This window comes from Heterocephalus glaber, unplaced genomic scaffold (assembly GCF_053883595.1).
Source record: "Heterocephalus glaber isolate CG9 unplaced genomic scaffold, H.glaber_assembly_v1.0 deba00001428, whole genome shotgun sequence".
Classification (NCBI taxonomy): domain Eukaryota; kingdom Metazoa; phylum Chordata; class Mammalia; order Rodentia; family Bathyergidae; genus Heterocephalus; species Heterocephalus glaber.
In genome coordinates, this window is record NW_028258293.1 from 10,334,326 (window position 1) to 10,362,062 (window position 27,737).

General features: G+C 46.3%; 1 protein-coding gene across 2 annotated transcripts in view; it reads right to left on the reverse strand.

Annotated features, from left to right (window-relative positions):
* Nucleotides 1-1,337: 1,337 nt before the first annotated feature.
* Slc6a5 (solute carrier family 6 member 5) overlaps nt 1,338-27,737 on the reverse strand; it is a 56,857-nt gene continuing 30,457 nt past the window's right edge. The window contains exons 10-16 of one of the 2 annotated variants that reach the window (XM_004851558.4): nt 27,094-27,218; nt 21,747-21,859; nt 20,887-21,018; nt 19,846-19,945; nt 12,660-12,760; nt 8,187-8,354; nt 1,338-5,994 (exon numbers count right to left, since the gene is read on the reverse strand). In XM_004851558.4, coding sequence (XP_004851615.1) covers nt 5,839-5,994; nt 8,187-8,354; nt 12,660-12,760; nt 19,846-19,945; nt 20,887-21,018; nt 21,747-21,859; nt 27,094-27,218 — 895 coding nt within the window. In that variant the 3' untranslated portion in view covers nt 1,338-5,838. Of the gene's footprint in view, nt 5,995-6,460; nt 6,661-8,186; nt 8,355-12,659; nt 12,761-19,845; nt 19,946-20,886; nt 21,019-21,746; nt 21,860-27,093; nt 27,219-27,737 lie in introns of those variants that run through there. The other variant, XM_087211544.1, reaches the window with a different exon arrangement.

Consider the following 27,737-nt stretch of genomic DNA (forward strand, 5'->3'; position numbering starts at 1 on the left):
GGCACTGCCATGGTGTGTGACCACCAAGCTTCCCACACCTGACCTTATCCTCATTTAGGAGAAGACTGGCTCAAAGGGTTATAAAAACACAACAGAGGACCTCCAACTGGAATAGCGTGCGCCCAGCACGTGCTTCGAAATACTCGGAAGAAATGCCACTCGGAGTGCGCAGAGCGGCAAAGAGAGGAGACGGAGGTGGTAACTGCGGAACCTGAATGATCCCGGCCCAGGTGCTCATCGTTCGTTTCCATCCGATTTTATGCATAGCTGAGCACTTGCAGCACAGAAAGTTTTAAAAACACAAGGAAGAAGGGAGTCTCAGGAACAAGACAGAGGGCAATGAGCTGGCATCGAGCTCTGACCCCACGGAGCAGTCTCGTCTCTCCAGAGGACCCTTGCTGGGAAGATGAGACCCGCCGCTGAGCTGGCTGTATGCTGCCTTGTGCGCCTGCTGAAGTGCAGTTTCGTGTGTGTGAGCTGCCTTATTATGAGCTTCTCCCGGAACAGAGCTGGGCCACAGGATGGACCATTACGCTCTTGGTGTAGGGATTTCAGCATTGGCCTTGAGGGCTTTTCTGTTCCCACCAAGGGTGGCCCGGATCACCCCTGTAGCCTGCCAACGCCGTGGAGGCAGTGCAAGTGTGTAGGATGCACCGGATGACAGAATCAAGCTGCTAGGTCAGCACAACAGACAGGAGACCACGGGTCACAGGGTTGCAGGGTGCCGTCGTCTCTGGGCAGGGAACATGGCAGCTCCCCAAAGACAGGGATGGCATTGGTTTCTTTCTTGAACCTGGGAGTCATCCTAGCAGGCTCTGAGTTCCTTGGGATCTGGGACCGCTCTATTTAATTTTGCCTAGGGCAATGCAGGAGCTTCGGAGATCATAATGAATTGGAATAAAGCTGAATTGAAAATGGACAAAATAATCATTAAAATACATTAAATCATTAAAATAATCATTCAAATAACTTGCTCGGTCTCCTTGTGTAGACCTCAGATCTACCCACATTCTCTCTCCCTCTCCCCTCCTCTTCCCCCCTCCTCTCCTTCATTTTCTCTCTCTCTCTCTCTCTCTCTCTCTCTCTCTCCTCCCCATGAAGGATAATTAATAATTCAACAAACAATAGTGCATTCTGGTGGTTAAGAATATAACAATTTCATTGATATGTGTTTCTGCTACAGCACAACAATATCTCATTTTCCCAGGAGGGCAATTTTCCATGGCTGCTCCAGGTTTCTCACAATAAAACCAATCAATCCTGGAAAAACCTGAAGGCCATTTGTTAAGAAAGATGTTGGGTAATGGGCTTGGAACAGACACAATCTCGCAATCATTATGTTTTAAACACTGACATTTATTTAGGGTTTTGTGGACTCATACATTATTAGGATAAATTCTAATTTATATCTGTATGTAATATGCAAATATATAATACATTAAGTTGCATTTATACACATAAATACAAAATTTGAGGTAGGGCCTCAAGAATGACTTTGCAAGTAAATAATGCACAGAATATAATATGTACTCTAGAAGGTATCTATGATGTGTCATTTGTAACATAACATATATTCTTCATGTACAGTTAATGAAAAAATAGAAAGACCTGATTAGCGAACATATCTTTATTCATGTGCAACAGTATCCACATAAGATGCTTGCATTTAGGATATTATCCAAGTACACAATTTAAGAAGTAACCTATTCCCTGATAGGTCCATAATAAAGTGCAAAAATGACCAACAAACGAGAGAGAAAACAATTCCCAGTGAATTACTAAGTATCACCTTAACAACAAAATACACCTAGCAGGCAAATAGTCTCCTGAAGATGTATTTCATCCATGGCAGGCAAATCAAACCACTGGTCGCTTTTCGAGATGATGAACATTCAGTCTGCAAACACTTTCTCTCTGGCTGCAGGCCACTCAGATGCAACCTGGGCAGAGACCACAACTGATAATTCCTTGGCCTTTCCAGACAACCACAGTGAAATCTGGGCAAGACAGGAAGCTTCACTTTTCAAATCTCAGGGCCACTTTGTGGGAAAATGCATATCAAGATGGAATGGCCTGCCTCTGCTTCCAGCCTGCAAGTTTTCTGCGTGATACCCAGTGTGAAACACAGGAGACACTCATTTGTTGGCCTTGACCTTTTGTCCCTGCAAGACAACCTGCCGTGCAGCGTACTCTCACCCAAGCTGTCTGCCTCCAAGGACTGCATCACAGATGCACATCTAGGAGCGACCACCGCGGTGTGATTCTGCCACCACCCATACTGAGCAACAGTTTTGGTAAAAGCCTCTGGGACGGGGACAGTGACTGAGAGCCAGGGACAAGAGAAGAAAGAAAGCTCTACTTTTAGGCATGGGGAAACCACGCTGACAGAAGAAGGTGGACAAGAAGCAGAGGCACACGTAGATAACAGGACAGAAACATAAACAAAACTCAACTCCCAACCCCACAGTGGCATAAAGGCATCTCAAGTCTTACCCAAAGATCATTTCATTAAACTCTTCGTAAGATGCTGCTCACTGCAATACAAGCTGATTACATTTCTTACATATTAAAAACTCATCGGAAATTTCAAAGGCGTTGAGGTCATTCAGATTTTGCATTGATCACAGATTTCATGCAATAAATAAATATATTAGAAAAAAACAATTACTAAAGACACATTTGCACATCACAAACTCAGCACGTGACAAAAAGATTAAAAGTTACTAATATACAAGACAAATCTCTGCATAAGAAGCCGCAATACCAGTAGTCAAGAAACATACATGTTTTTCTCTTTTAAGGAAATTACGGGGTTACTGATTTTCAATATGGCTTGTTTTTCTCTGAATAGGTTTCTGACATCTGTTGATATTAGGAAATAATTTCACAGGTGGAAAATGTCCCAACCACTCTGCACAGTGACCCAATGAAAGCCTTTCCTAAGCAACTCAATTTTCCCCAGTTTGAAGGGAACTCTTCGGGTGGTAGGTTATAACCATGCTACTCATTTTATTTTTATTCAGTTGGGGGTTTTTTTCCTTCCAATTAACTGCACATTTTTAATAGCATGGAAGCAAGCCGTCTGGTCAGATACATCTCAGCTCTGAGCATCCCAGCCAAGTCTGTGGGAAGCATCACACTATGGACGAAAGACGTCTGGACACATCTGGGAAGCTGGACCCTCCTGCCAGAGAAAGCCTCAAATTCCAACGTGGCTATACAAATTGACAAAACTAAATTTAAAAGCTCATCATTTCCAGCTAAGTTTGGAACCATTCACCTGAGCAAGTCTCTTTAAGCAAACTGTATATGAAATTTGAAAACTGTAGGGCACAGAGGTTGGTGGGGGAGGCTAGCTATTTAGCAGGCCACTACTGGGTTTTGCTGGGCAAATCCTAATACACACAAATGCAGTATAGCTACCCCCAACTGCAAAACACACTACCTAATGAGGAGGTCTCCAGTCTCACAACTGAGTTAGTTTTCAGTTTGTAAATGGCAGCATTCATGGGGCCTCCCCCTCCTTGTAGTCACAAAAGCAATAATTAGCAGAAATAGGTTTGGTGTCCAGGGTCAGGCTCAGTTTCAGCCAGGAGGCAAAAGGAAAGCCAAAACCCATTCATCCTGACATGAACAAACTAATCCCCTGGGAGAATACTAATCAATTTAAGATCTTTTCTTCCACCTTCGGATTGGAAAGGCTGCAGATTATTTCCAGACCCAACCTATTCCTCCCTCCTCTCTTCCAGACATCAATTGTTGAGGCTAATTTTTGGTACCACCCTGTGACATCTGGTACGGAAACGGGCTCCTCATCAATATGGCTTTCTTGGGGGAAATTTGATGGCAAACAGGTCATGAAGGCAAACCCTGGACAGGCAAGACCACACCTCAACTTCCTGAAAGTGAGCTTAGGAGAAACTCTGGGGTCATTTTCTGTGAAAGTGTCAGCCAGGTCCAGCTCTGGGAGACAAGGGGAAGAGGACAGGAAGAGAGAGGGCAAACCTACTGCAGCCAAGACATGAAAATCCCACATTCAAACTTATCTGTTTCTTTTCCCAACACCTTTCCCAGGCTACTCTGGAAACCCAGACAGTCACAGCCTTGTAGGCAAATGGTGAGGCTCTTTGCCCTAAAAAAGGAAGGACTTGGGAAAAAATAGTTCAGACACTTCAGATACAAATGAAGCCATCTTTTTAAAATGTTAACACTAAAGACTGTTGTTGGGTTTCATTACTGTTGAACAGGATGAAAATGCCATGTCAATATACAAGATTTGAGCTGAATATTTTGCCTGAGACCCTGTAATATGAAGACAAATGAGCAAGAAAATGATTGAAATGGTCTCCCCTAAAGGAAACAATTTTAGGGTTAGATATTAATATTATAAAGAAAAAAAAGCACAGACTACACTATTCTAAACTCACCGTCTCTATAGTGATTTCTAAGATATCTATAAGGACAGAAAACACCACTACGAGTACACATTACATAAGTACATATCACATTTAAAAAATTTCATATATGCATGTTCAGGATACAAGAAGAGAATAAAGGTTACGGCTTCTCCAATCTCTGCAGAGATATGATTCGCTCTCATTAGAGTGCAGTTACAATGAGCACTGTGAATAGGAAACTCTTAAAACTGAATTGGCTAAATGTAGTCTTAAAAGCTATAGTCTTAACTGGATCGCTCACTACTTGCCTAAACTGCATTTATCAGAAATTTCTGTAAACACAGACCTAAGATGTGTGACTCGAGCAGTGAATATTATGGTTCCTTTCCATTAAGTTCTTCGTGTGGTTGATTTCTCTATGACCACAACTGGCATTTACTGTGAATGAAAAAGTTGAGTAAAAATTGAGAAACTATCCATCTCTTAAGAGTTTGTGTCTTATATATATAATATATAGACAGAACCAGGGTAAGTCTTGTTCTCCCAGAGGCTGAAAGACAAGGTATCTACAGATGATAGAAAGACACTTAAAGGAGAAGCAACAAAGGACCATGACACTGAACTGTGATACTAGGTATCACATAGAAGCCACAGTGGAGCTCTGCTACGAACATACAAAACTAGGCACAAATTATAGGATGGCTTCTTGTGTAGGGAGGAAAAGAAAGGACCAAAAGATCTCACAAATATAGCCATTTAAAAAAAAAAAAAAAAGATGACTAAGGGCAAAGAATGGACGTTTTCTCAGCCCCACAGCATGCAGGACAGGAGCGACTGAGTGGGTGGTACCCTTGCTCCAGATGAGGACATGGGTCTGCTGATGGCTGGAACTATAAACTTACCAGCCTCAGTGGTGTCCAGATCTACCAGCTTTGCTTTATATTCAAAACAATGTCTGGCCACTGCTGTCCCTCTAAATGTACCACATCCTGAACTTTGGGGGCTCAATGGAATCACTGGATTAGGTGGCTCGGCTCTGCAATGCTGATATGCCTAAATGAACAGTCCTGAAATCCTTCCCTTCTATGCCTGGCACCCCCGTGACAACATACAGCAGCTCCTGCTCTGGCAACCAAGCCATGTACACCTTCTGGTGCTCGCTGAGCCAAGGGTCCCCACCAGAAGAGACTGTGCTCGGGGAACCAACCTGTCTGGAAACGCACACCGTGGACACAAGCAGGACTTCAAGTGGTCCGTGTAGCTCTCACTATAGCATGCGACACTAGGTCCTACTTTTCTACATGACCACGTTCATGAATGGTTGTGAACCAAGATATGCAGGGGAAAGAAGAAGAAAAATGAGAGGGAACCTGGGAAAAATCTTAGGGGGAGGCAGGGAGAACAAACAGGATTAAAGTCTGGACCATTCCACACCACTGGACTAGCACTGGGTGCCCAGTTCCAAATCCTTGACTGGCAGTTTGAGTCCCAGGGAAGAGGTTCCCAGGGGGTCGATCATGTTCTTGTAACGCTCCCCACGGTGTTGAGCTAAGAACGGACCCCAGTCTGGCTGCGGCGAGCACACCAACTTCAGCCTCTGCAAAGGAGTCAGACACACAGGGTTACAGAAGTAATGCACCTTCCCCACTAGGGACCATGCTAAGCATTTGGGACCCTGCACAACTGCTTAGGACCACATTTGCCATGGCCTCTGCTTGGGCCCAAACTCCCCGCTCCAAGAGAAATAGGTAGGAAGATCTGTCCCATTAATTACCCAACCCAGAGATAATAAAGACAAGACTCCATTTGTTTCCCTTGAAACTATTTATATCACCCTGCAAACAATATTACAATTGCTGCGTGTTTGTCTTTCGCAAAATTAATAGAGGATCAAGGGCCCAGATTTTAATTATTCTTCTTTTCCCTCCAAATGAAGAAAATCTGCAAGCTACCTTCCATAAAAGACATGTGCTCAATTACTTTTGTTCCATAGTCTCAACAGTGGATTGCTACATCAAAATAATTGGATTTTGCTTAGCATATTTCCCAAAAGTATATAAATGACCAGGACAAAAAAAACCCCAAAGATACACTGCCAAGAGTGAGCAAAGGTTTTAATGATCTGTTGACAAAAAATGTATGCTTCTGACTTGGTTCTGACGTTAACGGTGTGGGTTCTTACAGGCAAGTGAAAAATAATGGGAATGTCTCCCCTCCTTCAACTGAAATTTTTAGGGAAAACATAATTTGTCTGGAACATTTTCTAGAAAAAAAGAAAGAAAACACATTTCTGACGATATAAGAGGGAATAATTATATGTTTATTACCTATTAAAGTGAAGCTGGTTCTTGGAGCTGTTAGTTTAATCTCCCCTTAATCATCATTTTGCAACCTTTGTGTCCCCAGTCAACCATATTAAATTTATCCAGCTGACTCACTGGTTTAGAGAATTTAGCCTAAGACAACAGAAGCAGGAGCTAAAGTAGGTTCTGTTTCAAGGGAAAGAGATTTCTGGGCCTCACTGTGGGGAGGTGGATCTGGGGCAGGCATGAGCTCTCTCTGGAGGAAAATGGGGCCACAGCTATTTTATCTCAAGGCGATGACCAGTGGGACTTTCTGAGGATGCAAAGTGGAACAGGGCTTCCATAAGAAGACTCCATGCCTCCCCATGCCAACTTCATCTCCACCTGCAGGCCAAGGGGTACAGAAGCTACCTGCCCCATGTGGACATTTGTTTTGTGCACTTACTGTGCACCTGTTCCCATCCTGCTTCCCCTTCCGTGCCTCTTCCTTTTATCAGTCTGGCTACCAAGACCAACACCTCCATGGCTGTTCTCTGCCCTCCACTGATGGGTGTTTCTTCACCTTAGTCTAGTCCAATGCTTCTCAAACTTGAGCAGGCAGCTGGATCATCTGCAGGTCATGTCAGGGCTCCATTTCCTCCATATTCTGATTCAAAGGAGCTGCCTGGTACCTGATGGTTTGCATGTCCAACAACCTCCTAGGTAGTTCCTGGACCAAAACCTAAGTAGCTCTGGTGAGGTCCAAAATACCCCTGGATCCTCAAAACAGAAGCAGGGCTGATGGGTTCCCAGCATCCCTAAACCTGTGACTCCTCATAAGTAAGGAAAGCCTGGCCATACTGCACAGGTGGATCAACAAGCAGCAGTCTCCTTCCGGTCCCTCTGGAGTGACTTGGGGGTTCTTTGCATTACAAATGGGAAATGGGTCCAGCAAGGGATTGATTAAGAAAGCCAGTCCCACCTCATTCCAGTGACTGCTGGAACTCTCATCAACTTAGACTAGGGACAGCAATCAGCTTGGACCCCTGGGCCTTTCCTGACACAAGGACAAGAGGAACAGGTACTGATTTCAAGTTTAACGCTAACAGATGCCTGGGATGGAAGGAGGCTTAGACAGAGAAGACCATCAGGAGAGGGGGAAGGTGATGTGTGGTTAAAAATGAAACACTGGGATTTAAATTGTGGCTGAGGGGAGAGGAGGAGGAAGCTCCGGGAAAGAGGAAACACTGATTATTTATTCCCCAGAGCTGTCACCATACTGAGGAACAGCATAATAAAGCTCAGCCTGGGAACTGGCTGAGCCCTCCATTAGAGGAATAATACATAATAAAAATGGGTTTAACGGAAATGGTGGCAACTATAATCACTTAATCACCAAGTCTCCCTCTTGGATAAGTTCTCTGAATCTTTTGTTTTTTAATGCAAGGAGCTTTTAGGGGCTGCCCCTTGGGAGAGGATGGCAGGAGAAAGGGGTGGGTAGAATTACCTCAATAAATCTGCCAGGGGCCAGATGCATTTTTATCACAAACATGATTGGGATCCAGATAACGGAGCAGGCAAGCATTAGCCATCCCAGCACCATGGACCAGTTAGGGTAGTGGTAGGAGCCGTAGGTCATGGGCTCCCACTGGTAAAAGCTGAAGCACAGGATAAACTGGGAATAAAAGAGAAACATATGCATTAGGATGGTGATGTGAATTGTTCATTCAACAGGCATGCATGGAAGCCCCTCTTCTGAGTCCAATGCTTTCATATCTATTGCCTCATGTTATACCCACATTTGCCCTGAAATGGAATTTTCCAAATGAAGAAATTGAATTTCAGAGATGAAGATGACACACACTCAGCGGCTGACCCTGCATTTGCTGTCCCCCGGGAACTGAGCCACACACATACACAAATATGCACAAAGCCAGGCTCAGAAGATGAGTGGGAAGGACGTCATCAAAGGGACTAACCAGGGGCAGAGGGGGGGATTTTTAAGGGGTTGCTTTTACTTTCTATAATGGATAATCAAGCTTTAGTTACAAGAAAGAAGCCTGGGAAATTTATGTGTTTTAATTTTTAACATCTTGAATCTGCTTGGCTTTCTCCTTGACTAGGGAATGGCCCACTTCCAGAAGCTGCCACTAATGCTCATACCCAAAGTGGTCCCCAAGCAGTGACTGAGCTGGAAGCCTCGTCCTATAATAAGTTGTGGGACAAAGAAGAGAATGCACAGCTCCCCACGACCCCAACGGACTCAAGGTGAACAGGCGTCATCATCAAATGGCGAGCCAGCCAAGAGCCCAGAGACCAACAGGCTAATCCTGGCTCCCCCACTAATTAGCCGAGGGACCATGATGTCTGACTTCTCTGCTATGAAGTGGACACAATTCGCACCATGTGCAGAGCACAGGGGGGTCCTGGGAACAGTCTGGTATTGACTCTCGAGCCCCCTTAGCGTTAAGAGAGGTCACGGTGCATTTTCTACCCGTTGTCTCAGTCCATTGTCTCCAGTGCTGTAAGCTTGGGCTGGTGGCTGGCAAAGCTGAAAGGACAAGGGGACACAAGTGCTGAGAACAGAGGCACCTGAAGTGTGAAGGGAGGGCTCTGGCTGCTCTAGTCAAGCCATTCAGGGGCATTTCCCAGAGAAGAATATGTGGCTCCCTATATTTACCCCACCTATGGTAGTTTCAGCCCAGAATTATCATCCATTTGTCTCCTCCATCTCCACCTCTCTCATCCTATCATAAGCTATAAAATAACTGCTAGAAAATGATTGCAGGAAATTATGTCAGGAAAAATAACATATGGAAGTAAAGCACTACACAAATGTAAAGCATCAATATTATTGTTGCAAAGCCCAGGCTGCTGGACCAAGTGATTATTTCAATGCAACAATAACTCAATATATTGATTCAAAGCAACATGAGCCTAGAGATAACTGTGGAGAAAAAATGCTATGGAAAGAGATGTCTACTTTAGGCTCCTTTTTAAACATTTGCCCCTTAAAGTTATAAGCTTTATTAAAAAGTCTATTGGAAGCAAGGCCTAATGTAATTATGGAGAGCTGCTCCATTTCATTTACTATATAAATAGCAATACATCTGCTTATGTGTGTGCATAACTTAGTAACGTGATCTGACTATGTATATAATAATTTTGTGGGGAATATTTATAGCTCTATAAATCCATGAAGGCACATATAAAAATGATCAATTTTATTTCAGGGGCTCTGAAGCAATTTAAACCCATAATCTTAGGCTGTTCCAACACATGACAAATATCCACTTTACAGAAGGGCAAATGGCAAAACATAAGCATTGGGTTTGGTTCTTTGATACCCATTTCTAGTTGCACAAATATCACATCAAACTTAGGGACACAAATTTGTTCTTTGCTAACCTTGTTCCCCCTGCCAAGTCAGCTGTGATAAATCCCTGTCCTCTGGTGGGCTTGACCATGAGTGATGGTAATGTAGCCTGATGGTAGTCAGACCCACTCTGACCTCTGGGTGAATGGCAGCCAAAGAAGGTGCTGGAAATTCACAGGTTGGTGATGATAATGGAATTGATAATGGAACTGGTTCAATATACTTCCCCAGGCACTCTACAACTTTCTAACATGAGTTTTCTCATTGAAATCAAGTAAAAACACAGCACAGTGGAAGAACTTCCTCAAAAAGCACAGTGAGTCTCCAGGATTCCTCTTTTCTAACATTCTGCTCATAAGGACTAGAACAATTTCAATCCAAGAAGATGGAACTAACTCCACTTGGAAATGATAGCGTGGGCTTAGGACGTGGGCTGGAAGCCTAGACATCTCTGGACTCAGTTGCTGGCTGTGACCTCTCCAAGCCTCTGAGCACATCTATACAATGGGGAGCGCATCACCCAGCAGAAAGAGTGCTCATGAACTTTAGAGACAATGTCCTTCAAGTGCCTCCCTCATAAGGAACCTCAACACAGAGCAGCGCTGCTTATGACTGGGTGATACGCTTCTGCAGAATACAGCAAACTTCTCTCGGGCGTAATCTCTTCTAGGACAGTAGGAAAAGGAAGGCAGAAACTAGAAGAAATTCTAACTTGGACTCATCCAAGAGTAAATCACTAGGAGCAGTAACGGGGTAAACAGCAGAGCTGGGCAGAGACAGAGAACACTGGTAGGCACCCCAGGGGGCTCTGCTGCCTGCCAGCAGGGAGCCCCAGTTCCTCATACACGCTTTAGCCCTGAGCTCAGCTGGTGGATGGCCCGGCTCAGTCCTTTTCAACTCTCATGCCCCAAATCTGGTGGGACTTTTCAGACAAACCCCAGCCGCATATACGAGTGTGACATGGCTGTCAATGCAGGGAGAGAAGAGTGCTGAGATGCTCTCTTGTCATAACCTCTAGCTTTTCAGAAAGAAATTGGGGCATTTTGATTAAAACTCACTCCGTGACAGAAAGAAAGAAAAAGGAAGGGAGGAAGGATTTTCTTTGCAATTGTATTTTCATCCATTGTGTCTTGGGTTTTTTTTTAAAATATTTTACTGGTATATATTTATGATGCATAATTACATTCATTTTGAGAAGCATAATCAAAAGACAGCAAATATTTTAAAAATGTATCAGTAAAAGACATACTGACATTATTTCTCCTCAAAATATTCAAAATGCTCTCCCTCGCTTCAAACACATGTCCCTTATCATTCTCGGCAATGTGTCTTTTGCCTTAATAAGTTTTTTATTTAAATTTAAGCATTCACCCTATATTTTGATCATCATTTTAAAATTTCTTTATCCCTCCACCTTTCCCTTGATCTCCTTCCCCATCTCCAAAAAGATTGTGTCCTTGTCGTGTTTCCTTTCTAAAAGAATAATACGTGTTTAGGGCACATAATAATAGTATTTTGTTGGTCTTGTTTCTTAAACTAAGCATAAATCCTAAACTAAAACGGAAGGTCTTAACCTAGTTTCTGCTGCCACCTACTGGGTCGATCAGAGGTTACAACTTCCTTGGGATTTGCCCACGTGACACCCATAAGAAGCCCACAGCAGGAAAGAAGCAGGCAGGCTACAGCTATCTTAGTTGCAGAGCAGCTGCACTGACGAGCGGTTGGGAGCATGAGTTCTGGAGCCGCTCTGCCTGGGTTCGAATCCAGGCTGTTGCTAAGTCGACAATGCCGGGCAAATCACTCTACCTCTGGGCGTTAGCTTCCTCATCTGCAGTGTGGAGTGAATTACAATGCCTGCCCCATAGAGTCTGCTACGGTTTAGATCAGAATGTGCCCCAAGTCCTCACGAGTTCAGAGGTTGAGTGGATCATGGGGGCGCTGTGCTCATCAGTGGGCTCATCCACTAAAGGATTCAGAGCTGGCTCACTGTTGGGAGGTAGAGTGGGCTTGGAAGAGGCAAGCCACTGGGGGCGTGACCTGGAAGGGTTCCTGCCCTCCCCAGCCTCTCCCTTCTCTCTCGGCTTCCGGCCGCCATGATGCGAGCAACTCTTCTCTATCAGACCCTCTCACCATGCCCTTCCTGCCCTGGAGCCGGCTGACATACAGAAAATGCTCCAAAAGCCATGAGCCAAATCAACCTTTGCTCTTTTAAGTTGTGGGAGTCAGGTATGGTGTCCCAGTGACAGGAAAGTGACTAAGACAGAGCTGCCAAGGGAGACAGATGGAGCCCCTTGAACAGAGCCTGGAACATGTTAGCACATGGCGCATGCTGGCTGTGACTGCTATTTGCAGCCAGATCACAAGGCAGATGCATATAATGGGAAATCCTCCAAGGGGTACTCCAAACGCCCACGCATTAATCGCAGCTCTGCACCTGACCAGCTGGATACCTTTAGGCAAATGTCAGTTTCCTTGCCTGAAAGACAAGAATAATACCTATTCCACCTGCTTCCCAGGTCCAGACAGTAGCACAGACACCTTCAAACATAATTATCACATATACATGCAAAGCGCTAGCCGCGTGAAAAAGCACGCAGCCCTTACAGTTAGAATGGTTGGGGTTACAAACGCCCAGCAGATTTTCCAGAAAATGTTGGGCTGGAATCCAATCATCATCTCTATGTCTTCACAGAATCTTTGCAAGCCTGTAAATAAAGAAGCAGAGAGGAAGTATGAGGTGCCGAGCCCCCGGGTGAGGAGGGGCCGGCACGAGAGTCCCTCTCCCCAGCACTGTTGGCTGGGGATGGCCCCAGTCTGCTGTCAACTTGACCTCTATGATGCAGAGAATCATCAGACACATGACCTGTTGCCAGAAAGATCAGGACAAACCAAACATTTGAATAGATATTAAATACTCCCTGCGGTGAGGTGGAAAGACGTCAGACCACAGTGACATATAAAAAGCTCAGTTCCAGCCCAGGTGTGTCGGCACTGCCACAGCCTGGAATGTCCATTTATGTGGCTGTTTTCTGAGGTGGCCTCATGCACTTAGGGACAAGTCTGGCAAAACCAATTAGGCCTGTGGTCGATATAGAGTGTCTTACAAAGTCTCAGGGTTTAGAGCAAAAATCACTGTATGTTGGTTGTCTGTCCCTCATCCTCCCAAGACCACTTTCCCAGCAAATCCATTTATCTTTGCTCTGTGTAAGAGGATCGATCATGATGGGGAAAAACAACAAATTCCAAGTGGCTGTCACTCGGTTTGTCTCAACCATCAACCAAAGGATGGCTGTCTTCTTAGTCACTCAGTGACATCACTTGAGTAAAAGACAAAGAATGGCCAGAGACTTAGCTCAGTGGCTGTGCAAGCGCAAGGACCAGAGTTTGATCCCCGGTACCAAAAAAAATTAGTAAAAGACAAAGAAGAGAGTTATTGTCCTGGCCCACATAGCCGCCCTCCCTACACGCTCTTGGTTCAGAAAGGTTTTCAAACCACTCCTTGAAGGGAAAAGCCACTGAGCAATGTCTTAGAATTGAATGGTTTCCTGCATTCCTTCCCGAGCTTGTTAGGAGTGCGGCCTTCGCAGAGCTGTGGGGTCGATAACGCTGAACAGATCCTAGACGTTCCCAAGTTCAAGTTCCTTTGTACTCAGCAGTTCTGAGAATCCATCCAGCTGTACCTTCAAGATGTGTGCCCTTGTGGAGAAAGGAAGTCCTAGCGCACTCACTCTTGGTGGAAATATAATTAGTACAGCCATTGTGGAAAACCTTCCAGAGGCTACTCAAAAACATTAAAAATAAAGTTACCGCAGGATCCAGCAATCCTACTCCTGGGGATTCAGTGAAAGGATTTGAAAGCAGCATGTCAGAGCAACACCTGCACTCCCATGTTTACTGCAGCATGACTCACAACAGACCTGAACATCTCCATCGATGAGTGAATAAAGGAAATGTCACACTCACACACACACACACACACACACATATATGATAATATTTAGCCCTTAAAAAGAGGGGAATTAAGTCATATGCAGCCACTTGAGTAGAACTGGAGGACATTACGCTACATGAAATAAGCCAGGCACAGAAAGGCAAATACTACTTGACCTCATTTACACATGGAATCTTTAAAAATGGAACTCATAGGAGCAGAGAGCAGACTGATGGCAGCCAGAGGCTAAGGGATGGGGTAACGGGTGATGCTGAGTAAGGGGTACAAGGCTAGAGCGAAAATGCTAAGTATTTGAGGTGATGGATCCATCAATTAGCTTGATTCAGTATTCCACATTGTACACATACACCATTGTATCACACTGCATCCCATACATCTACACAACTATAACTTGTTAGTAGCCAATGAAACAAAGAAATATGTTTATAATTTTTAAAATAAGTGTGGCTTCTCCTATGTATGTTATACTTCAATTGTAAAGTTTAGCAGAAAAAGGCCACTCTAGCCATCAAAATCATGAAGCTGGGATCATTTATGGCCCTCAGTTCCTTGGATTTGCTTCCATTTCCTGTCAGGCTCAGACCAGAACATCAGCGAGCCCCCATCACTGAACCTCTGGATGTCCAGGACAGAAGCCATCGCAGAGCACAGCCTGGGCGAGGAGACTTCTGAGAACACCCAAAGCAATGCCTGCAGCTGAGTCTCCTGCTCTACTTAAGGGCAAGTCTGATCATGGTGCAGGGGACACCACTAGACCAGGGGCTGGGATCTGAGAACTGGACCCCAGTGCTGGATCGAATGCACGGTATGAACTTGGGGAAGGCCTTTCCCCTCTCTGAGCTTCGTTGGTTTATTGACAAGACTGGGCCCAGTGAGTGCTTGGGATCTCCTCAGGGTGCAGAGGCTCCAGGTTGCTCCCTTGGGTACACAGGTCATGCTTTCAACCATGAACTTTACCAACTTTGGGTTGGTTTGTTTGCTTCCTTTAGGGTTTTATCAAGCACTCTCAGTTGAGTGACTTCTGGATGCTACGGCCCATAAACGTTAAGTGAGGGGAGAGAAGCAAAGAAACAGAAGTCAAAGTTGAGGCCCTCAAAATCACACAAATCACTGAAAGCAGGCCTCAGTTGAGAGAGAGAGAGAGAAGATTCTCGAAACTTCTGCACTTAGCATCAATCCTATTACCTGTTCTTCCTCCCCAGTAAACCATCCCCGAGAGATGGTGACATGTGGCTTGACTGGGTCACTGATGTGACAGGGTTGGGGCCAGACCTGAGGAAGACAACTAGCAACCTCCTCTCAGAGGAAGACCATGGCAACATGCCCAAGCTTCTCCAGAGAGGAAAGGAGTGGCACTCCCAGCTGTGGGAAGGGAGGACAAGGGGCGCTCAGTGTGCAGCAAGAGGCACCTTGGAGCAGAAGCGCAGTCTCAGGACTGAGAGTGAAAGCTTGGGTCCTGGGGCCACTGCAGACCCAGAAAGTCAGCCTCCTCCTTGGGCCTCCCATGGGGGATGTGGACACCTGATCTCTGCCTCAGACAGCTCCAGGTCCAACGACTGCCGTCTGTTCTGCCAATTTGTAGGCTGCCCTGCAGATGCAGCCTAGGGGCACCAGCTGGGGGCCACCAGGTGACTCTCCTCCTCTGTGCCCACTGCTAAGGCAAGCTCTCAGTAACCCCAGCCTCTGCCTCCCTCCAGGGCCCATCCAGCCCAGCCTTCAGGTGCCCTGGCTCATAACCAAGTCCCCACCTGAGTCCTTACTGTGTCTAAGGCCATCTTCACCTTGGACCTTTGTTCAGAGGGCTTTCCCTGCCTGCTATGTTCTGCTGATCCAGGTCCATCTGGCCTTCAAGTCCTAACTTATAACAAGCAAACTGTTCAGGGAGCCTTGAGCATGTGGGAGAGATCTGTGTGCTGCACGACTTTGAGTCTGGAGGGTAAGACAGCAAGTGGTCAGGTCCCAGAAGGGATCTGAGCAGCTGTTTCTCCATGATTAGTCTGAATTAGCAGAAAAACAGGGGACTGGAGGAAGGTGGTGAACTCGTGGCTGCTGGTCTAGACTCAGTAAACAGAAGTGAGATTCAGAAGTCAGTCTCCATAACAACCACACACAGCCAAGCATCTGGAACTGGGCAGTCAAGGACTTGCTTTAACTGACCTATCACTTCCCCTGTGCAACTCAGGGGTTTCTGCCTTTGTAAATCACACCCTGCCCTCGTGGGGACAGAATCTGGGGTGGGGGCTGCTCAGGTGGGGCTGGGGGGTCCTGGCACTTGAGTTGTGTAGATGCACGGGGCCTCTGCCCAGAAGGATACTGCACCAAATTTAATGACCTCCTCCCACTGCCTGGGAATTCTTAAATTTTTAACAGGAGATTCCACATTTTTGTTTTGTGTTAGGTCCTGCAAATTACATCTCAGTCCCATGTGTACCTATGTACAGGTTATTCTTTTAGGGTTAAAGTGAAATCCCATCCCTGAGACCCAAAGCCTTCTTTGTGAACTAGGTCTTCCCTCCTCGGTTGGGAATTCAGCTTAACATGCCCTAAGTCTCAATGTTCATTCCTTTTATATTATTTGTCTCTGAAATGCCACCTTCTCAAGGTTTCCCTGACTATACAGGCCCTGCTTTAGCTCTGGGCAGCACAGGAGCTTCCAGCCAGGGAGCCACATTTAGCATTAATGCTCTTCTCTGTATCTTAGGCATGTTTTTTCTTCTTTGGTAGCTAGTTGACAATCTCCATGAATGCAGGAAATTATCCTTCTCCTCCCTGTTTTGATAGGAGCACACAGAGCACACAGTAAGCACTTCATAAATACCTTTCCATTTACTCACACACATTTACTTGCATGAGTTATAAATGGACTAAAGTCTCTTGTTAGTGTTTACTGAGTCCCAGCAAATAGAGCTTGGGAACTCTACATCCTAAAGTGGGAGGTGTACACACCACCATTTCAGCCAAAAACATCAGTGAAAATTGATGGATCTGTAGAGTTCTGGGGGGGGGGGTTGTTTATTGTTGGCTTATTTTCATTTTATTTGGTACTTTAAAAATCTGAGTGTAGCCAGGAGGATGAGAAACAAGAACTGAAGGCAGACTTATTTCATCTTGTAAAAGCCATGGCCTGGCAGGAATCTAACACCCCATACCAGGTGTGGGCAGGTAGACAGTCCAGGGGTGAGACTGACATGGAAATCAGACCAAGACTGTCTCATGAAGGAGAGGAGCTAACAGGCAAGACACCTGGGCGGGGCTATTCCATCACATCACTCCTCGAGCTAGAAAGTCTCCAGACTGGCTCCTAGGAACATGCAAATCACTTTTTCATAGTGATTCTACTTTAGTAAAAGTTGATAAATGGCACTTGAAACCTGAAGATCTCCAACCTGGCTGGTGATTAGCCTTTAAGTGGTGCTGGCTTGAGAACTTTAATCAATTATTTCAATCTAAACATAGAACCTGAAAACTATACCCACCATATATTAGACAGTAGAATGGCATCCTCAGTACTCTAGAGATTATTAGAAATAAGTAGAAAGCACAAATCCCTACAACTCGCTTGCTTATTTCTGAAATTCTGCAGCCAGGAAGACAATACACCAAATCAATCAGGTTTGTTTTCATTCTTTGAAAAGGTTTGTGTTCAAGTGCCTTATGCTAACCTTCTACTGATTTGGTGCCTAAAGAAAGCTCTGACCCCAGGAATACAATTCACATATTTGTTCAGGCTCTTTTTTCATCTCTAACAACTCTGTTAGCCAATCTCTGTTTCTTTCTGAGATTTACTTCTTCACACTCTATCTAGATCTGGGTCTAGCCTGATGCTGTTAGGATTTTGAAAGCTGACCTAACACCAGCACCCTTAGGGAGCAGAGAGTTTCCTGTCCCCAATAAATTTAGCAAAGCTCCGGGGCTGAAGCACTCAGAATTTATTTATTCCTTTCAAACCAAGAGCTCTAGAACCAGATATATATGAAGGAGGAAGGAGAAAGCTATTTATGGTTTAAAAACAGAGATATTGAAAGGTTTCCATTTTAATGATGCTTTTAAACCACACCGAATGGGCCTGTTTTACAGGAATGGAGTGTGTGTGGAAATGTCCTTTCTGTGGCACTTCAAAGTTAGGAGACAGCTAAAGGAAGAGGTAAATGTGGTAATTGTCTGCACATGGGCTACTGCTCCAAAGAAAGTGCTATCCTGACTTTCCCACGGACCATGTGGTAACCTCAGCTTGTATGGGGACCTGCCGGGGCTGAATTTCCAAAGGAGGTTCTCAGAGGCCTCGTCTTGCCTTCGTTTTGTTATCTGGGTAAAAAGGTAAGACTCAGCATTGTGGATCTCGCTGGGTTTCTGCCATTCTGCTCAGGTAAAAAGCACTTTGAAGCGTCACCGTCCCTCTGACACCAGATCTTCAATCCTAGCATCACTGCGGGGTACCGGCTGTCTTAACAGTCAAAAATATTGGCAGCTTGGGCTTTGATCTCATCAGGACAGCTGGCATGTCAGCCCACTCCTCTTGCCAGGAACTAAACTCTCCCTGAAGTGGAGATGTGATCTCTAGGCTGAGAAAATTTCACCTGCAACCAACACCCAAAAATGACTGCAGGATCTTGCTGTTTCTGAGGTACTCATCTTTGACATGACAGATTTCCTTTTCTTATCTTGATGCCTGTGCATCCTCCTCCATCTTTTTTATGTGTTTTCAAAGAAAGCAAGAAGCTGTTGAGCAGCTGTTGGGTGGGAAGCTATCAATTAGATTAAAAGCAAGATGGGCTGGGGATTTAGCTCAGTGGTTCTGACGCTTGCCTCAAAAGCATAAGGACCTGAGTTCGATCCCCAGTAACCCCCCCAAAAAAGCAAGATGTTCATATCAAAGACACATGGAAGTTAACCTGGGCTCCCATTTTAAAGAGCAGAGCTCTGCAGATAAATCCAGCCTGGACTGCTCTTCCTTTGGATCTAGATGATGCATCTGAGGGTACTCACCTGCTGCACTCCAAGTGATACACTGCTTTTAAGTTTAGAGCACATAACTATCTCTTTTTGAGTTTGAAATACAGTTAGATATTCTGAACTGAAAATTTTCACACACTCCCATGTTTGCTATGGTGGCTTTATCTATATTAGGGAGCCCTGAGTCTAGACACACTTCTCAGCAGACTTCCAGGCAAAAAGAAAACAGTGCCGAGAATCAAATAGGCTTTCCTGGTGCTGACTGGCTCCACACACAAGGACCAGGAGACCTGTTGAAACCCGAAGGACAAACACCTTCACAGAAAGGGCAAAGATGACATCTGCTGGCTCAGTGTGCCTGTTCTTGATAACAGTGGCCCTGATTATGGGATGCAGGTTGCTATGGTAATGGTGGGAAGGTAAACCATAAAGGAGCTGGAAGTTCATTCCTGGCCAAGCTGAGTCTGAGATACTGCACCACAAGCTCCACTGGTAAGAAGACAACTTTCTCAGGCTGTGAGCTAAGTAGTCTCTGCCCTCACTAAAGCATCCAGGAACCGTGGCAAGGCCACACCATACTTCAGGCTACACAGACTTGGTAGCTACCAAGACCAAGATCTAATTTCACACCTGCAAGGCAGCACCTCCTCCTGTAGCCAGCCCCTGTCCCCAGACATTAACTATTCACCTGCCAGATCATACCAAGGCCAGTTCCTAGAGATCTCTGAGTATCACCATCAGTCACATTTGGCCTCTCTGTGAAGTCTGGATCATGGTGGCTCTGAGGCAAGCTTGGAAGGTGCAATTTTAATCCCATCATTGTCTTGCTGATATAGGACCTCTGCTTGCCAGGAGTGGCTCTGCCTCACCTAGTGACTCCCTTACCATACACATAGGAGATCCCCACAAGCTCAAAGATGGCAATGATGACAAGGGCATAGGAGGCAGCGTATGTGTCCACGAGCTGGAACATGTAGATTCCACCCTAAGGAGAGAGACACAGGCAACATCAAGTGGGCCCTAGAAATGGGCTCTGTCCTTCCATTTCTAAAGCCAGACCTCCCTATCTAAAGGACTCAAGGTATCTCCTCTCTTCCCCAAAGCAATAACCTTCACCTGGCCAAGTATGTAAGCTGGAGACTTTGCCAGGTTAGCAAAGCAGTTGCTTGACCTGCTCTGAGTTAATCGACTGAATAAGAACCAAGAAAAGTGATTTAACATCTTATTTTTCAAAGATGAAGGTCAACATCTGAAGACATATATGAGAAAGTAGCTAACATGTATTGTTTTTGTTTAAGCAAGCAATGATGCTTTTCACTCATATCTGCATTTGATTGCCCTTCATGTGGCCTTTAGATCTTGCTAGGCATTCTTCATGCATTCCAATGTTTCTCTGCCTTATTCTTTAAATCTCCTTACAACAGATAAAGCTCAGAAACCAATTCATTCAAATCCATCACTTTACAGATGAAGAAATTAAGGCCCAGAATAGTGATTTGCTCAAGGTCACAGAGACAGCAAGAGGAATGTGCACACTAAGTGAGCTGACTCTCATTTACCGAGACACTTGGACTAGAAGAGACTCGAGTGGCTGTAGAGCTTGACGTATGATGAGTGATAGCTTGGAAATGTGTCTAGCTGGTAAATTTGGGGCTTTATATTTTCCATTTCTTTAAGTAGGACACACCTGTCTTGTTGGCTCAAGAAGGCTACATCTCAATTACAAAGATGCTAGAAGCATCCCTGGTGGCCAAGAGGACATATTTCCCTCTGCGGTCAGAATCCCTAATGAAGTGGTGCTGTTGACATGGAAATGGTGATGATTTGGCTAAGCTCATAAGACCTGAGAGCTAAGGGCAGAGGGACAGGTAGCCACTGGCTCTCACCCACCTGGCCCACCCAAGGCCCGAGCCCAGCACCTCTTACCTGAGTGATCATGGGAAAGCCCATGATGAAGAAACAAATGCAGCAGCCCAGCGTAAAGACGGGCTTGTGTGTGCGGAGGTACTTTGGAAACTCATCCGAGATGGACGTCACTATGGTCTCGATGGTGGCGAACTGGAACAGTCCGAAAAGAGGCAGCTGAGTCAAACTGTCCACCCACAGGGCTCTCTGATGTCTCACCAGGGAGAGCTGGGTCTGTGTTACGTTGGGTTTTGAGGATGGCTTTCTTTTGTTGGGTCTAGAAGACCTTTCTGGGGCGCAACCCACAAAGCTATTCAGAAGAACTCGCGCAGGATGCGAGCGTCAGACACCACGCTTCCAGCCCCCAGAGAACACACTTATTCTCATCTATCAGGACATTTTAAGCTTCATTTTGAATTCATGAGATGTAAACTCCTCTCCTCCAGTTACCTCGCATTTGATCTTCTACCTGAGGGAAAACCCTTTCCACACAATGACTAAACTCTGAGTGCTGTCAGCATGATTTGTAGTAGTCTCAGCCCCACAGCAATTTCCCTAAAATTGACTTCATAGTATCCTCCCTTATCCGGCCCCACAGAATGTGCTGTGGCAAAATGATGCCAGGGGGATATATGCAGGCTAAAATCTGGCACAGAGAACAGAGAGAGGGAAGGAAGGAGAGACAATGCCTTCTTTGTACCATCACGTGAGCACCAAAAGTGCAGGGTTGTCCCCAACCCTAAACAGACAGCTCACCATCCCCACCCTGCTCAGGGGAGACCTTCGGGCATGCCTAACCCTCCCTGAATGCTGGGCCTAGGGCCCAGGAAAGAGGTTTTCAGAAGGATCCTGGGACAGGGCTAGAAGGGGAAGGGGCTCACCATTGTGTCAAGTCCAAGAGTGAGGAGCATCAGGAAAAAGATAATGGCCCAGAATGGAGAGAGGGGCAGCCTGGTTAAGGCTTCTGGGTAAACCACAAATGCAATGCCTGGCCCTGGAAGGAAGAAGAGAAATGATTACAAGCAGGGCCAGCTCAAAGCCCCTCTTCCCAGGGTCCACAGGTCCTCCTCTCCACCCAGATCCTGAATTACTATTTATCACATGCTGCTTCTACTGTTTGTTATTAACTTTACTCACCTGCACCCATTTCTAAGATCAGGCTACCTCTCATGCAAACAACATGAGAAACCACATTTTTTAGTGGATGAGTTAAAGGTAAAGATAATAATTACACTCCACAATAGTGATTCTCAACCTGGGTTGATGAAATAGTTTATATCTAGATGTCCCCTCAAAGCCTCCTGAGCTCACAGATGAGGCTTTGGGGAGCTGATTGGATCACAGCAGTGTGATACTCATCTGTGGATTAGGTCACTGATGAGTTTACAGCTAAATGTGACGTTGGGAGGCACAGCCCAATTGGAGGACGTGGGTCACTGACAGCACGGCCTGGAAGGGTCTATCTCTTCCCCTCCTCTTTCCTTGGTCTTTTTCTCTCTTTCCTGCTGCCATGCCATGGACTGTTTCTCCTCTGTGATGCCTGCTGCCATGCTCATGGTGGACTGAACAAACTGTGAGCCAAAATAAACCTCTTCCTTTAGTTCTAGGTGTCGGGTATTTTGCCTCAGTAAAACCCAGGAAGATATGTGGTAAGATCTGAAGACATTTCTGATTCTCACAACTGGGATAGGGTAGTATGTTGACTGCCATCTAGTGGGTAGAGCCAAGGAATATTACTTCGCATTCTCTAAGACAATGGACATACTCCCATTGACAAAGGAAAATCCAGCCCAATACTACTAGTGCTGATGTTGGGAATACCTGCTCTGAAGGTTAGAGTGGACCAGAATGACATCATTTCCCCCACCTCCCATAAGTACACTCCCTCCTAGTCAGCTCTCCAGGGGAAGCCATTCACATAAAACATGGCTGTGTCTAACACTTGTGGAGCTTGCCCTACTTGGTAAAGATGGGCTCCATCAGTCCATTGGCAATTAGTTGGAGAAGAGGGGCAGAGAGAGGGTGAACATGGCTTGGAGTTGAGTTTGGTCTCTAAAGGTCAGACAGATCTGGTCCACATCCAGACTCCATCATTTACTAGCTATGCAACCCTAGACAAGATTCTATAAGCCTCAATTTGGCCCATCTATTAAATGGGAATAACAGTAATACCTCCCATTATGGTTGTGAGGAAGGAGTAAATGAAAAATACCTGATACATCATCAACATTCACAGAATGTTAGCTTTTATTATGAATGAACCATGAACTTGGCAGTTAGAGATTCCGGTTCAGGCTTTTTAAGGAATACCACATGGTTCCTTGGTTGGGGCATCTGAGCCGGTTTTCTCAGCTATGGTAAAGTCCTGCCAGCTATTCCTGCCTGCCTCAGAGTCTCACTGGGAAGATCACAGTAACCGAGCACATATAAAGACATGGCAGGTGCACGCTTCTTTGCAAGGAGAAGACTAAATGATAGCTCGTAGAGACAAGTGAATGTGGGCACAGGGAGACTCCTCAGCCTATGCACATTTGGAAACCAGAAATCCCAGCACCTGGAGTTTTTACAACTCAAGCATAGCAGCACTTTTTAAAACTGGAATTTATCAGGTTGTTAGTTCCTAGTGTTACCTAGGGCCTCCAGGTGTTTAAAATATAAAGCCTCAAACGCCTAAGATACCCCTACTTTCTGCATTTATTGAACAGGCGGTACAGCAGCTTCCAAAGGCTCCACTCTGAACTGTAAAAGAAAAGGCTGCATTAAACTACAGTTCAGAATGGGTCTCGAATGCAGAGCAAGGCAGCCAGCCCTGTGCTGTGGCAGTAGCCAGGCCCAAAAAGCCAGCAGGGTCCTGGAGGCCACTGCCAGGGACCTCAGCAGCCGCCTGAACAGGATCAGACCCTTTGGGAGATACTGCGTTGGAAGGGACTTGGTTTTAAAATCCTGCTTCGATTTCAGCTGCCTCCCTAACGTACTCAAGTGAAGGCACTTTTGTCAAGTGACAGCACAGCAAACTCCTCTTGCCAAGGTACCTGGGGAGCAGAGTTGCTGGGTAAACAACACTGTTGAATATTTAAACATTAGTACACGGCATGTCTGATGGGCTGCATCCTGTCTCTCTCCACCCACACTGGGAGAGGGTACAGCCCAGCGGCCAGAGAGTGGGCTCGATTACCTCCTCCTGGCTGGGGGCTTTAGGTGAGTCGCCTGTTCTCTCTGACAAACCTTAGTGTCCTTATCCGTGCAAGGGAGATGATAACAGTACTCACCCTCAGAGCACTGGGTGAGAATTAAGGTACCAAGCAGTAAAGGGCTTAGAATGTGCCTGTGACAGTAGGAGCTCGAGCTCGGTAGGCACACACCACTGCACACACCACTGCCACTCTCCCCACAAGAGGGGGCTCTGCCTGCCCGCAACTTGCAGGGACAGTGATGCCTCGGAGTGAGCCTTCCTTACCCTGAGGGAGCTCAAGGGACACAGCCAGGAGCTCTGGCCAGTGCAACACATCAGCTGTGATGTCCAGCTCAACTGGAATGAGTGCCCCAGGACACAGCCCCAGAGCTTTGGGCAGCAGGGATGGGACCCAGGCAACAGACAGCTGCTGGGGTGGAGGCTGGGTGGATGGAGCATCTTGTTTGAAAGTGTTCCTTTTGATCCTAAGGGTCTCTGAGCTACTTGGGGGTGAGGGAACCGAGTGGCACATCCTAGTAGTCTGGTTAACTGAGAGTTACAGTCGTACCTAGGAACACTAAAGAAAATATTCACACGCATGTTTATCTATGCAAGTCTGGCCCAGTCTTTCTGCTATTGGACAAGCACCATTGGGCATCAAGTTAGATCCTGAAAATGAACCACTGCCCCACAGCTAGCAGTGTGGATGGTTGAAAGGCAGAAGACATCCCTGGAAGCTGCTTTCTCTTTCTTCTGCCTGTTACAAAAGCAGAGGACGGCTTGGTCTCATCACCAATACCACCCCCAAATTCTAATGTGGCTGAGATTTATGGTGACACTTGACAAAAATGCTTCATTCAGAAAGGAGTTGCAAACTGAGCGTAGTGGTGCACATTTATAATCCCAGCACTCTGGGAGGCTGAAGCAGGAGGATCACAAATCTGATCAAGTGAGACCCTGTCTCAAAATCTAAAAATAAAATAAAAGGGTTAAGGATGTAGTTCAGTACAAAGGCTCTGGGTTCAATCCCTAGCACCAAAAGGAAAATTTTAAAAAGGGAATGCTAAATGAATCAGAATTGTGTTAAGTCATTAATGAGAATCTGTTTCTGGCAGAACACCAAAACTTGAATCTAGCTTACCAACATTGGGTAAGCAAAAATATCCTGAGTGTCTAACGCTAACAATGTTGTTCAATTCACAATGTTGCATGGGCCTGACCCCAAACATCTGACCCATGTGTGGAGAGCCTCCATTAAACTGGAGGGGATAAATAAGCTCGAGGAGCCCACGTAAGAAAACATCTGTGAGCTCAGAAGCGCGGGAGCAGCAACCCCCAAGGAGTCGGAGAGAAGGTCTCGTGGGCTTTTGCTCCTCTCCTGCCCCTGCACCAGCTACCAAGTATTAACACAGTGAGTTAGAACCTGTTGGGAGTGCTGCTGTCACTGGGAAATCAGAGGAACTGAAAAATACTTGAAAGGGGAAATTTCAGAGAGAAACACAGGCAATCTGCTTTCTACCTAGCAGTTAAATAAAATTCTATGTAAGGTTTTGGTTTTTTTTGTTTTTCAGCAACATCTCCCTCCCAAATCGCTTTTCTGAGTCAGGAAAGAGACTGGAACAGTTAGTTTACATGGCCTGCATCTCAGGAATCACTGTTTCTACCAGCTTGGCCACTGGTTTCCAACAAGTTCAGTCATGTCCTAAGAAATAGCGGACCAGCTCTGGTCTGCTGGAAACTGGGACAGAACCCGTCTGCTGGGCAGAAATGAGGTTACAGGGCAGCTGGGGGTGGCTCAAGCACACACACACACACACACACGCACGCACGCACGCACGCACGCACAGGCAGGCACATACCTCCTGAGGACAAAGCCTTTCACCTTCTCCGCCTGCCTCCCAGGGAGTTAGAGCAGCCTCCACCAGGAGAAAGCATTTATTTGCTCAGCTCCCAGGGCCCCTCTAACTTAGCCACTGCTACAGAACCAAACATGCCTGGGTTTCACACTCTCCGGGACAGCGGTGCACCCTGGGAAAGTGCTGGCTCTTTTAACTCTTTAAGGCCCTCTCACCTGGAGGCCAAGGAGTCATTAATTATCCTGGGGGAGCCAGGGGAGATCAGTCAGTCCCCCAAACGGTGACATTTCCAGAGCTGGGCTTTCTCTCTCAGAGCCATACCTGAGAGCGGCAGTGAGCTGACCACCACACCAGCCTGTTACCTGGCCCCTCTGCCGGCCAGTCCTCACACACAGGCGCCCGCTCGTGCCTGACAGCAAGCAGATTGCAATGACAAGCCACAGCCACAGGGAAGCCCCTCAAAGCCTTCGCAACCCCCAAATTCTTTGCAGAACCAGGATGGGTGGAAATAAAGAGTTAAATAAAAACCTCAATTGCTTTCTCTGCATACACTCTCACAGAAATATGGATTAAATGAGATAAAAAATGAAAGCTGTTGGTAACCTCGAAGGCACCATGCAAATGTTAGCCATTTGTGTAAGGATCACTGGGGTGGAGAGTAAACAAGAATCCTACAAATCCCCACCACCACCCCGATCCAACCTTACCACGCACAGGGGGAAACTGCAAGTCCACGTTGCTAACTGAGCAGAAGGCCTTGAGAACACATCTGACCTGACAGTCCGGAAAGTGCTGTGTAGGGCTAAGCTCCCCAGAATTAGTGCTCATTAAGCCACAGAGCTCAGCTGCTAAGCGCCTTCTCCTGGTGCCACTCAGCTCCAGGACACGGGGTTTGCCTAATGGATCCTCTACTGGGACCTAAATGGCATACACAGACCTGACCTATGCAGGCTGGGACAGAATTAAGAGAAGCCAGAAAAGACAAAGGAGAAGAGAGAGAAGAACAGGGTTTGAAAGCAACATTTCTGGCTGGAGACAGGCGAGCTTGACCTCAGCACTGAGCTTCCTACTGGTGACTGTCCTGGTCCCTCTGGAAAGGGGCCCTGGGCTCCCTCGGCCTCCACCTGCCCTAGAAGGCCAGGTTCCTGACGTGGGGTGATCAGGAGCTTGTGAAGTGAGCCCGGAACCGGCTGCCCTTACCTTGATCCGCCACGTTCTCAATGTTGACCTTTCGCTCGTTGGCCATGAAGCCGATGACGGAGAAGATGACGAAGCCAGCAAAGATGCTCGTGGCACTGTTGGTGCAGGTTACAATCAGAGTGTCCCTGAGAGGAGGAGACCAGAGTTTGCCATTAGGTGGGCTTCGTGTGAGGCACAAGGGGAATGACAAACAAAATATGCTGCGTGTGCACGTGTGTGTGTGTGTGCGCGCGTGCCCAGGCATGTGCATGTCATCTCTACACAGGTATTCACCCAGGGACACAAGCAGTTCTGACCACCGACGCCCTTAGCCTGACTTCAAAAGCCTCATAAACACCTCACCCAAGTGCCTGACCCAGGGCCCATGTGCTTAGAACTGAGTCTCAAGGCATCCACTGTGGTCTAAACAGCCAGGTAGCATTAAGGAGCGGGGCCCCTGGGGGAGCTCACAAAGCCAGGAGGCCTCGCTCTCACGAGGAAGATGAGGCTGCAGGGAGTGTGTGGCTCCTTCAAGAGCCAGGACACAGAATCCAGGCCCCATGTGGGGCTGAGAGCGAGTCCTCCCCAAACACTGCACCTCCTGGCACCTCAGTATCCAATTTCCACTCCCATCCCATTTACCTGCTCCTCCACGCATCCTAGCC